At 42.5% G+C, this 13,229-nt stretch overlaps 1 protein-coding gene across 1 annotated transcript in view; it reads right to left on the bottom strand.

Annotated features, from left to right (window-relative positions):
- LOC124779577 (Down syndrome cell adhesion molecule-like protein Dscam2) overlaps positions 1 to 13,229 on the bottom strand; it is a 432,737-nt gene that overhangs the window by 317,977 nt on the left and 101,531 nt on the right. Inside the window, exon 4 of the mRNA XM_047253719.1 lies at positions 8,196 to 8,316. Coding sequence (XP_047109675.1) covers positions 8,196 to 8,316 — 121 coding nt within the window. The remainder of the gene's footprint in view (positions 1 to 8,195; positions 8,317 to 13,229) is intronic.

Here is a 13,229-nt window from a genome sequence, read left to right as displayed (position 1 = left end):
TAAACCTAACTAAGCTAAGGACATCACACACATCCATGCTCAAGGCAGGATTCGAACCTGCGACCGTAGCGGTCGCGCGGTTCCAGACTGTAGCGTCTAGAACCGCTCGGCCACTCGGCCGGCGAACTAGAAGAATGGTGCCCCGTGCCGGTTGCCCGTAACACCGTTCCAACGGCCTTTACTGGACGACGGTCTGGAGGTTCTTTTATTGGTTTATGAATTTCGGTTTTCACTGGTCTTTTCCATGCCAGATTAACCTGAGAGTTAAAACCGCTGAAAATAACCAGTTTCTGAAATAAATGACTTGCGGTTTTTTCTTCCTAATATTTCCTGTAGTAAAAGTAAAGATTCAAACTGCTAATTAAAAGACGGCGACTCAACAAGGCTTACATAAGATATTGCTGCTACTTTTAGTGTATTCCTTTATTGCTGTTGCTACTAACTATTAAATGATGTAGGGTTTTTGACAATGTGGACTTTAATGTTAAGCTATCTTCCATTTTGCTTGGTAGCAAGACATTTTAGTAGGAGTGACAGATGAGTAAGTTCTTTTAACATATGGCTATGGCACATTAGCCCAGGTCACGGTATGAGTCCTCACTAAATTAAAAATTTGCGTAGAACTCTTGGAAAGGAAAAAAAAAAAAACCAAAAATTTAATTGTGTTTTACGGTTTACTCATAAACTTTAAGTCGCCGGCTTCCATTTAGGCGTTGTTACGTTTTTGCACTGCCTTTGTTGTTCAATATATTCCTTTACCACTCATAATGTTCTCTTAATGCTTTTCATGCAACTTTTTTGTAATGGTTTTTTCTTTTGCATGTTAATCACTCTTTCGAGTTATGAACCACCGGGGTATTCGTCCCGCGTTTTTCTTCCCGTCAACAGATGGAAGTACTTCTGCCAATCTGGTTTACCAGTTTGCTTCCTCCTTCGTATTCGTTACTCAGTGCTCTGCGCTCACTGGCGGTACACCCCGTCCTATACTCGTCAATCGTGGCGCTCGAGGTCACATCGCCAAATGAAAGTGTGCTGGTATTCATTCCATCTACATCTACATCCATATTCCACAAGCCACCTGACGGTGTGTGGCTGAGGGTACCTTGAGTACTTCTATCGGTTCTCCCTTCTATTGCAGTCTCGTATTGTTAGTGGAAAGAAAGATTGTCGGTATGCCTCTGTGTGGGCTCTAATCTCTCTGATTTTATCCTCATGACCCTTCGCGAGATATACGTATGGTGGAGCAATAGACTGCTTGAAGGTATGTTCACGAAACTTCAACAAAAGCCCGTACCGAGCTACTGAGCGTTTCTCCTGCAGAGTTTTCCACTGGAGTTTATCTATCATCTCCGTAACGCTTTCGCGATTACTGGATGATCATGTAACGAAGAGCACTGCTCTCCGTTGGATCTTCTCTATCTCTTCCATCAACCCTATCTGGTACGGATCCAACACTGGTGAGCAATATTCAAGCAGTGGGCGAACAACGGTACTGTAACCCACTTCCTTTATTTTCGGATTGCATTTCCCTAGAATTCTTCCAATGAATCTCAGTCTGCCATCTGCTTTACCAACGATCAACTTTATGTGATCATTCCATTTTAAATCACTCCTAATGCCTACTCCCAGATAATTTATGGAATTAACTGCTACCAGCTGCTGACCTGCTATATTGTAGCTTCTTTCTATGTATTCGCAGCACATTACACTTGTCTGCATTGAGATTCAATTGCCATTCCCTGCACCATGCGTCAATTCGTTGCAGATCCTCCTGCATTTCAGGAGAGACGCTCAATGGCTCGGTACGGGCTTTTGATGAAGTTTCGAGAACCTGCCTTCACCGAGGAGTCAAGCAGTATATTGCTCCCTGCTACGCACATCTCGCAAAGAGACCCTGAGGATAAAATCAGAGAGATTAGAGCCCACATAGAGGCATACCGACAATCTTTCATTTCACGAACAATAAGAGACTGGAGTCGAATGGAGAACCGATAGAGGTACTCAAAGTACCCTCCGCCACACACCGTTAGGCGGTTTGTGGAGTATGGATTTAGATGCGGATGTAGTAGGAGGTATTGGGATGTATAGGATTATCAGTAGGTCGGGCAGGCACGGTTAAGTCTGATGCGACTGTTGAAGGCTTGGCTTTTCATTTGTCGGATTAGGTCCGACGGGTATCGTTGCAGATGGAAGGAGAGACATTGTTTGAGGAAATCAGAGGCTTTACGGTGGGGACTGGTGGACGGATTTTGTCGATGAGGACCGATGTGGCTATTATAAAGGGGGCGCTTTTGGCAATGGTAGCACTTGGGGAGGGATTTGGAGAGTCCAACTTTAGGATGGTAACTATAACTCAGGGCTTTCTCTGTTCGAGGTGAACGATGCTGGGGACAGACTCAGTGAAGATACACCTAAGGAAGGTGGGGCCAGCCTCAGATTTCTAAGGCAGGATGGGAACTGAGTGTGGAGACTACCTTCGCTGCCGTGATATCAGCGGCAATCTTCGTTGACGCGGAAGTGGGGATGGTGTACGGCGAGGAGGCTGAGATTGTTTGGATCGGGAGGTGGTGTTAAAGTGAGCGAGGGACAACTGGCTATGATGTGGAACTTGTTGGTAGGATTACAACCTAAAGTAAATATTCTCTGTGAAGACATGGCCTTACGGTGGCCGCTCATAAAACTGGTCTTTTTTTTGTAAAAAAAGCTTAATCTACAACAAATTAGATGAACGTAACCCAATCTCATACAGGTACTAGGTACAAAAAATGGCTCTGAGCACTATGGGACTTAACATCTGAGGTCATCAGTCCCCTAGAACTTAGAACTACTTAAACCTAACTAACCTAAGGACATCACACACACATCCATGCCCGAAGCAGGATTCGAACCTGCGACCGTAGTGGTCGCGCGGTTCCAGACTGAAGCGCCTATAACCGCTTGGCCACACTGGCCGGCAGGTACTAGGTATTCAGAAATTAAATTATGGACGAAACCTACATTTGAAGCACAAATTATATCAATTTTTTTAAAACTTTCATTATCTGTCAGTACCTTTCATTCACAAGGGTGTGTGCAGATATTTTTATGGCTGCATGCGACTGTTCAAGAGTAAGCTTAAGCTGTTGATAGTGGATACTATTTCTGTTCCTAGTGCTATATTTACGACTGCCACTATTATTTCCATATTGTGTCCGATTTTGCACGTCAAACTTCATACGAGAGTAAATATATTGTTATGCTGTTGAAGTGTGCCTAATTTTTTCAAACAGTTACCAACATGAAGTTTGCGGATGAACGCTAGACGTTATCCTTGCAACATGTTTCTAGACAATGACTACTTCGTGTCTATATGTGAAATTCCTCAGCGAATCTTTCCATATGATTTCAAGGGAACTATGTACAGTATGCTAATTTTCTAATACTTTGATCACAAATATCAGTAATTTATGATTTTAAATTCAAGTTCTATTCATACCCAGAACGCAAAACTACAATTTTGACGTCTAAAAGAAATGTAACGCCAAGTCACTTTCAATTCGACGGATAGTAACGCAATAGTGTATGTAAGGCACCAACCACAAATCAGCAGGTTGTCGCCATGGGGATGATTAACTGCAGTAGCTGCTGAAAAGTTAGTAGTTTTGTCACATTATGACGCAGTCGCACACCCAGAACAATCATACTGAAATTGGTGTAGGATATTTGGCTTGTTTTCCACTCATGGACATTCCCAGTGCATAGGGCGAATCCACTGTGGAAGAGTACTTGGGACTGCAGCCCGCCGCCCCCTCCCCCCCTTTCCCCCCAGAAGAGTTACTGAGACGTCAGAGGAAACTCTCTGAATATTCCGTGCAGGGAAAGCATTCCCGAGTGTCACATTATCTTCGAATTTCAGGAAACATCTCCACCCCCCCCTCCCAAGTATCACAATCTTCGAAATTGGCAATGACTCAATCCCATTCAGTTCTCAATGCCTTCCTCAACTCCCAGTCAAGCTTGAGAGGTTCCATGCCCTCTTTTGCATGTCTCCATTCATTTTCATCAATTTTATTAATGTTCTATGACATTGCACGGTAGTAACAGGCAGAATAAGGTTATAGTAATGGGAGTATTGGTACTGAGAGCCCAAAAAATACTTTTCACTTGATTCCTAAACATGTTGTTCTCCTTCCCTGGGTGGCCTGTTCAAGACAAGCATCGGAGGACGCCGCACACGGCACTTCCGGTTTGGGGCTGCACTTCCCTGAATTCTGAGGGATTCGTACAATAGGCTTAAGGGGCTCCGGAAAGGCTCAAAATCATGAAAAGTTCAATTTTTACTTTTTCTGAATCTGCAGACTATTACCTTTTAATAGATATATAATTTATTCAATTCCGAAGACTACAACTATTTTAAAATTTTTTTTGAATTGTGTTCCTCATGGGCGTGACCCACCGTGGCGCTGTTAAACTGCTGTCAAATGGTGTTATTATTAACGTCCGTGTTCACCAGGTACATTTTAGTGATGTGAGATAAAGTATGTGTTGTGGCTAACCTGTGATGGTTCAATATATATCGCTGGTGTGATTGTCGATTGTTTCATGTTTATTTACTCTGCCGTTATCTCGAAAATATTCGTAATTAATTCTGTTTCTTGAGTCTCTGTTTTGTTGAAGTATAATAATGAGTAAAAGTAAAGTTATTAGAAATCCTCTGAAGGCTTTTAAGAAAAGGAGAAATGTTGGAAAGCCAAAGGTATGTGTTATTACTGTAAACAATAAAGACGATAACCAAGTGAGTGAACCTAACCTCTCAAGTACACCTGCCCATAGCAGTCAAAGTGGGAAAGAAAATACTTCACAGAAGAAGCTTGGTTCAATGAGTGAAAACTATGAATGTTTTATGGGCGAATCGGATGTGAATGAAATATTTGATATGTCGGTTCTCAAAGGAATTTTTTCAAACTGTGTAAGATGTATTCATTGTAGTGAAGTTGGTCTGGCACTCTCCATAATAAAGCAAGTAGGACTTGCTAGTGAAATACAACTGAATTGTGATAAGTGTTCATACATGACCACCTTTTGGAACAGTGTTGCAGTAACTGCAACTGAAGAAAATGGTAGCAAAATCTACGAACACAACATTAGATTTGTTTATTCCTTGCGTTCAGTTGGCAAGGGTGCTACTGCAGGTGCAATTTTCTGTGGCATCATGAATCTTCAAAATCCCCCAACCAAGTTTACGACCTATAATAAATTAATAGGGTCTAAAGTAGAAGATGTCTGTATAGAATCTATGAAGAAGGCTGTGGAAGAGGCAGTAATGGAAAATAATGGTAATAGAGATTTGACTGCAGCGTTCGATGGCACCTGGCATAAACGGGGACACACATCTCTTCATGGTGTAGTATCTGCCACCAGTAAGTATACAGGGAAAGTTTTAGATGTAGCAGTAATATCAAAGTATTGTAGATGTCCACAAAAATATAAAGGTACGCATGAAAATAATTGCAAAGCTAACTATAGTGGCAGTAGTGGAGGAATGGAAGTGGCTGGTGTTGCCAATATATTCCAGCGTTCTGAGGCGTGTGATAAAGTGCGATATGTTAATTACCTTGGTGACGGTGATTCTAAAAGTTTCAAACATGTTCAAGGACTGAAGCCCTATGGTGATGATGTTGTAGTGCAGAAATTTGAGTGTATTGGACACGTACAGAAGCGAATGGGAACAAGACTTCGGCGACTGAAAGCTTCGTACAAAAAACAAAAACTCAGTGATGGTAAAGGGTTGGATGGGAGGGGAAGGTTAACTGACAGTGTAATTGACAAAATACAGAACTATTATGGAATGGCTATTAGGCAAAATACACAAAGTGTCGACGAAATGAAGAAGGCTGTTTGGGCTCTTTTTTTTCATACTTCTTCAACCGATGAAAATCCCCAACATAGCTTGTGTCCCAAAGAAGAAGACAGTTGGTGTAAATATAACAAAGGATTGCTAACTGGTGAAGTGTACACTCATAAGCATAGTCCGCCTCATGCAATAATGGAGGTGATAAAACCTATTTTCAGAGACTTAGCAGCACCTGAACTGTTGAAAAAGTGTATTCACGGAAAAACTCAAAACCCCAATGAAAGTGTAAATAGTGTTATATGGTCCAGAATCCGCAAGACTATATTTGTTGGAATAGAAACACTTCACTTTGGTGTGTATGATGCTGTTGCGACTTTCAATGATGGCAACATCGTAAGGTGCAAGGTATTTAGAAATATGGGAATGAAGATAGGTTCTAACATGGTACGAGCGATGCTTGCTTTAGACAAGGAACGCCTTCGGGCTACAGACAGGGCTGTAAAGAGTCTAGAAATACAAGCAAGAGTAAACAGGAGGAGGAACAAGAGGAAGCTGGAGGAGGAGTTTGCAGAGGTTGAAGATAATCCATCCTATGGACCTGGAATGCACTAAAAAGTTAATCCAATCTTTGTCGCTCGATTCCCAAAACTTTTATTTTCTCATACTAATTACATGTTTTCTAAGGATCTTCCAAACATATTTGTTTCAAACTTTCAGTAAATGTTATACAGTACCTTCTGCATAATTTAACACAGCCTTTTTCCAAAAAACTGTATATTTTTGAATATATAAATAAAAAATCGCAAAAAAATGTTGTGAATTTTCATTACAATTGAAAAAGAATCTTCTTTAATAACTGAACTAAAATTTTGTAAAATCCCTGTGTTAAGTTGTAGCCCATATTCCAATAAATAATCTGTAAAAAGTTCAACTTCTTACCTCAAATACTTTGTGAGGAAAGATGTAATTTATAAGCGTTATTTTAACATTGCAAGTATAGGGCGTACCGGAGCCCCTTAAGCGCCTGGCGGAACGACTGACGTCGGTCGAGTTTCGCTTATTGTATGCGGGGCGAAACGACCTGCGAGACGTCCGAGTGTCGCCGCAGTTTGTGTGTTTTCCGACGCGTCCGGAACGAAGATTCCTGGCACGGACTGACTGCATTGTCCTCATGATTCTGAGAATAATTGTGGACTGTGCCCTGCTGGGTGCGACTGACTGGCGCCGGATGGCCGGTGGTCTAGGCAGGTTGTTATCGTAGGCGGTTAAACGGCAAGTTCAGTGACCTCAGCTGAATAGTAGAGGCATGATTGGTCAACTTAAACTGAGGCTAGTTGATGTCATAAAACACTGCTTGAAATTGGAGGGAACGGTCGCTATTGGCGCGAATGATGTTCCGAGACAGTGTGGGGAGGGGGGGGGGGGTTAATTTTGGAATCAGCGGTTTTCGAGGAGAGTAGGGAGTTGAGCAATGCTGGCTTCGCTCTTGCATCGCATCACAGAGAAGACTAGGGATCTGATCTTCCTCAGAGTCGGACAGTCTTGCGACTTGGTCGCTCTTTTTTGGAAGAACTTAGAATTCTTCGGACAATCCCTCAGCAGCACGCGCGCTCGCTTTGCTACAAGTCCACCTTGCTTGTGTCTCCATGTGATCCTATTTGAGCTCTCACTACTAACTGCGATACTGCTGTACAGTCAGAAGATTAATATTTGATTCATTAGGACCTCCAGTCATTATCGTCAGTCTATTGCATCACAGAGAGAGTAGGAGCCCGTTGTTCTCGAGCCAACTCTTATTCTCATAATAGTTCAGTATACCCTATCCTTTAACATACTGTTTGTGTCGACAATCATGTGCATTTATGTTCTGATGTATAATAAATCTCATTGTAATATTTAATCCGATATCATTTCGTAGATATATGCAGAATCCCATTTCCTGTTGTTTATTATGGTAAAGTTATCTTTTTTGAGTAGATTACGATTTTTATTAAATTATTGTGAGTGTGCACTCCATATTTTACCAACTAGCAGGGTCCACCATCATTTCCTTCCGTTACCGTTGTGCACATAAGTAATTACCTGGTAGATAAGGAGGGGGTCGAATGCATGTCTCGTTCTTATGCAAAATTCGTCAGAATTAAAGAGGTACAAACTCTTCTCCACCCCGGCACCTCGCAAGCTCATAACCATTTTAGTAATTGTGGTGGACTGTCTCAAAGCATTTAAGCCACGTCAAAGTAGCCTCTGGATCGAAATATGAATCGCATTATTAATCCTTCGACAAGCCTTCCAGCGGGCTTGCACAGAACGCGTTAGGAGCTCAACGGGACAGGAGTGCGTTGTCGTGCTGGACACTTACGAGAAGGTGGGTGGCGGGTGTCCCTGGGCGGCGCAGCCCAGCGTCACGTGCTGTCCCTGATCCACCGTCAGTGACGTCACAGACAGCTGCGTCAAGCGCGGCGGCATGCCCCCAGTCGCTTCTGAAAAAAAAGAAAAAAGAACATAGCATTGTAAGTAGCGGTTATGATGATTACTGGCGAACTAAAGGGACACCGTATCATTTCCACTTACGAAATAGCAGTGGGCAAAGAATGAAGTGGGAAATGAAGTGAAAAGTGTAAGCGTGTTGAGGTGGATGAGTCAACTACCTGTGAAACCTATTATTTAAGCTGGTTCAAATGGCTCTAAGCACTGAAGTCGTCAGTCCCCTAGACTTAGAACTACTTTGACCTAATTAACCTAAGGACATCACACACATCCATGCCCGAGGCAGGATTCAAATGGTTCAAATGGCTCTGAGCACTATGGGACTCAACTTCTGAGGTCATTAGTCCCCTAGAACTTAGAACTAGTTAAACCTAACTAACCTAAGGACATCACAAACATCCATGCGCGAGGCAGGATGCGAACCTGGGGCCGTAGCAGCAGCGCGGTTCCGGACTGAAGCGCCTAGCACTGTTCGGCCACAGCGGCCGTCTATTTAAGGCAACCTAACTAACCTAAGGAGATCACACACATCCATGCCCGAGGCAGGATTCGAACCTGGGGCCCTAGCAGCAGAACGGTTCCAGACTGAAGCGCCTAGAACCGCTCGGCTACAGCGGCCGTCTATTTAAGGTGGTTAGTAAGACTATGTGACACGTTGTCAGAGCAAGTGAAAGAAGTTAGTTGGATAATTTTAAGTCACTTCTTTGATTTAGCAGCTAACTAGGTTATCGGTAAAATGTTGTGTAGCTACCAGTCTGCAAAGTAGCTGTATTGGAATATGTTGATAAACAACAATATTAATGGAAACGACATAAATAGTAATAAAAGTAGTAAGTGTGAGAAATAAGTACTGCAGTCAAAAATGTCAAACATGTTAAATTACTTGAAATGCTAGTGTAAACGAAGAAGTTTTCATCGATGCAGAAAATGAACGTTTCTTGGCCAAAGGAAGATGGTAAATTGAAGCTGATGGAACACCCAAAGACGTTAGTGTAGACCTTGGAAATTGAGTTGGGGCTCCAAAATATCTATGACTTAATGAGGAAAATAAAAAAAGTAGAGACTGCACACAAAATGTTACTAGCAAAAATATCACTTACAAATCGAAATGGGCATACGATTTGGTGTACCTAGTATTAAATACAACAAAACATTAAAAACAAAATCTCGATACAGTCAGAACTGTAAGTTTTTTCAACCGAAATTTAACTGAAATATTGCGTAAATGTATGTTATAAGCCAAACACATTCATTTCTACAAGTGCTTCAACTCGACACATAGTGACGTAATAGTGTATATAAGGCACCAACCACAAAAAAATGGTTCAAATGGCTCTGAGCACTATGGGACTTAACATCTGAGGTCATCAGTCCCCTAGAACTTAGAACTAATTAAACCTAACTAACCTAAGGACATCACACACACCCGTGCCCTAGGCAGGATTCGAACCTGCGACCGTAGCGGTCGCGCGGTTCCAGACTGAAGCGCCTAGAACCGCACGGTCACTCTGGCAGGCACCAACCACAAATCAGCAGGTTGTCGCCATGGTGATGGTTAACTGCAGTAGCTGCTGAAACGTTATAAGCCAAACGTTTTATCTCAAGTACAGATAGTGTTGAGGATAAGTGGACAAAGTTCAAAACCATCGTACAATATGCATTAGACGAGTATGTGCCAAGCAGGATGGTAAGAGATGGAAAAGAGCCTCCGTGGTTCAAAAACTGACTTAGAAAACTGCTACGGAAGCAAAGGGAACTTCACAGCAAACATAAAAGTAGCCGAGCGGTTCTAGGCGCTTCAGTCTGGACCCGCGTGACCGCTACGGTCGCAGGTTCGAATCCTGCATCGGGCATGGATGTGTGTGATGTTCTTAGGTTAGTTAGGTTTAAGTAGTTCTAAGTTCTAGGCGACTGATGACCTAAGTTGTTAAGTCCCATAGTGCTCAGAGCCATTGAACCATAAACATAGACAAAGCCTTGCAGACAAACAAAAAATTACACGAAGCGAAATATAGTGTGAGGAGGGCTATGCGAGAGGTGTTCCATGAATTCGAAAGTAAAGTTCTATGTACTGACTTGGCAGAAAATCCTAAGAAATTTTGGTCTTCTGTCAAAGCGGTAGGTGGACCAAAACAAAATGTCCAGAAACTGTGTGACAAAAGTACTGAAACAGAGGATGACAGACTGAAGGCCGAAATACTAAATGTCTTTTTCCAGAGCTGTTTCACAGAGGAAGACTGCACTGTAGTTCCTTCTCTAGATTGTCGCACAGATGACAAAATGGTAGATATCGAAATGATGACAGAGGGATAGAAAAACAATTAAAATCGCTCAAAAGAGGAAAGGCCGCTGGACCTGATGGGATACCAAGTCGATTTTACACAGAGTACGCGAAGGAACTTGCGCCCCCCCCCTCCCCCCTCTTGCAGCGGTGTACCGTAGGTCTTTAGAAGAGCGTAGTCTTCCAAAAGATTGGAAAAGGGCACAGGTCAATCCCGTTTTCAAGAAGGGACGTCGAACAGATGTGCAGAACTATTGGCCTATATCTCTAACGTCGATCAGTTGTAGAATTTTGGAACATGTATTATGGCCCGCATCTCGTGGTCGTGCGGTAGCGTTCTCGCTTCCCACGCCCGGGTTCCCGGGTTCGATTCCCGGCGGGGTCAGGGATTTTCTCTGCCTCGTGATGGCTGGGTGTTGTGTGATGTCCCTAGGTTAGTTAGGTTTAAGTAGTTCTAAGTTCTAGGGGACTGATGACCTAAGATGTTAAGTCCCATAGTGCTCAGAGCCATTTGAACCATTTGAACATGTATTATGTTCGAGTATAATGGCTTTTCTGGAGACTAGGAATCTACTCTGTAGGAATTAGCATGGGTTTCGAAAAAGACGATCGTGTGAAACCCAGACTCAAAGGGCCATAGACACGGGTTCCCAGGTAGATGCCGTGTTTCTTGACTTCCGCAAGGCGTTTGATACATTTCCTCACAGTCGTTTAATGAACAAAGTAAGAGCATATAGACTATCAGACCAATTTTCTGATTGGATTGAAGAGATCCTAGATAACAGAACGCAGCATGTCATTCTCAATGGAGAAAAGTCTTCCAAAGTAAGAGTGATTTCAGGTGTGCTGCAGGGGAGGGTCGTAAGATCGTTGCTATTCACAATATATATAAATGACCTTGTGGATAACATCGGAAGTTCACTGAGGCTTTATGCGGATGATGCTGTAGTATATCGAGAGGTTGTAACAATGGAAAATTGTACTGAAATGCAGGAGGATCTGCAACAAATTGACGCATAGTGGAGGGAATGGCAATTGAATCTCAATGTAGACAAGTGTAATGTGCTGCGAATACATAGTAAGAAAGATCCTTTACCATTCCGCTACAATATAGCATGTCAGTAACTGGAAGCAGTTAATTCCATAAATTATCTGGGAGTAGGCATTAGGAGTGATCTAAAATGGAATGACCATATAAAATTAATCGTCGGTAAAGCAGATGCCAGACTGAGATTCATTGGAAGGATCCTAAGGAAATGCAGTCCGAAAACAAAGGAAGTAGGTTACAGTACACTTGTTCGCACATTGCTTGAACACTGCTCACGGGTTTGGATCCGTACCAGACAGGGTTGATAGAAGAGATAGAGAAGATCGAAAGGAGAGCAGCACGCTTCGTTACAGTATCATTTAATAAGCGCGAAAGCGTTACGGAGATGACATATAAACTCCAGTGGAAGACTCTGCAAGAAAGACGCTCAGTAGCTCGGTACGGGCTTTTGTTGAAGTTTCGAGAACGTACCTTCACCGAGGAGTCAAGCAGTATTTCGCTCCCTCCCACGTATATCTTGCGAAGAGACCATGAGGATAAAATCAGAGAGATTAGAGCCCACGCAGAGGCATACCGACAATCTTTCTTTCCACGAACAATACGAGACTGGAATAGAAGGGAGAACCTATAGAGGTACTCAAGGTACCCTCCGCGACACACCGCCAGGTGGTTTGCGGAGTATGGATGTAGATGTAGATGCTTATTATCAGTCTTGCAAATGCAATCAGTATGCTACGTATGAAGTCAAAAGGTAATTTTTGTATCACACATCGAACAAAAGAAAGAAAATAGAATGAGAAATTACTAAAAAAAGAAATCAGTGCTTCGCTCATGCTTAAATTTCTGATGGTAACACGAACGGGCGCATAGATCTTCAGTAAAACGCGAAAGCGTCTAGGTTGCTTTTGACCTTTGTCACTAACAAACAACATCGAATAATTACAGTGTCTTTGGGCATCAAAATATGTAACCCGTGTTTCAGCACTGACATCTCACTGGATGACATGTCCAGCGTACTCTGAGCGTACTCAGAGGTTGGCTTGAGAATCTGATTAGCTAATGCCGCACCCGCGTTGCAAATTAAATATCACTGCCGTCGAAAGAAGGAACTGTGGATAGGGATTTAAGCTTAGAAACTTTAATTACGAGGTTTAATTAAAAAATCCAATATCGGAGACTTTTCCCCATATCGGAAAAAATGTCAAATTAACTTCCACTGCGTGGCCGTGTCCCTTATACCATCGCATGAATGAATAGTCGTAGAGTCTGTAATTTGTTCATTCGGTACTGGGAAAAATTCAATAAATCTCAATATGAGGAGTTTAATTTTGACAACATCACTTCCGGCAACGTGGATTTCCGATTACTCGATTCATGCGTCCAACACGAGCAGATACAACGTGTTCCAAATAGTAATTATCGCAGTTGATGAAATATTCGAGTGACACTTATGAAGACAAATCATGCAGACTAATAATCCCTTCAGCATTCTGTGATACTCAGGAAATTACTCAGCTATTTTTTGGTTTCAGAGACGTGGCGTGTTCGTGTAATCACCATCTTCAGATTCTGTGGAA

The sequence above is a fragment of the Schistocerca piceifrons genome, chromosome 1 (assembly GCF_021461385.2).
Source record: "Schistocerca piceifrons isolate TAMUIC-IGC-003096 chromosome 1, iqSchPice1.1, whole genome shotgun sequence".
In the NCBI taxonomy this organism is placed as follows: Eukaryota; Metazoa; Arthropoda; class Insecta; order Orthoptera; family Acrididae; genus Schistocerca; species Schistocerca piceifrons.
Note: the sequence above shows the minus strand (reverse complement) of the source record. Positions and strands in the feature narration are given on the sequence as shown.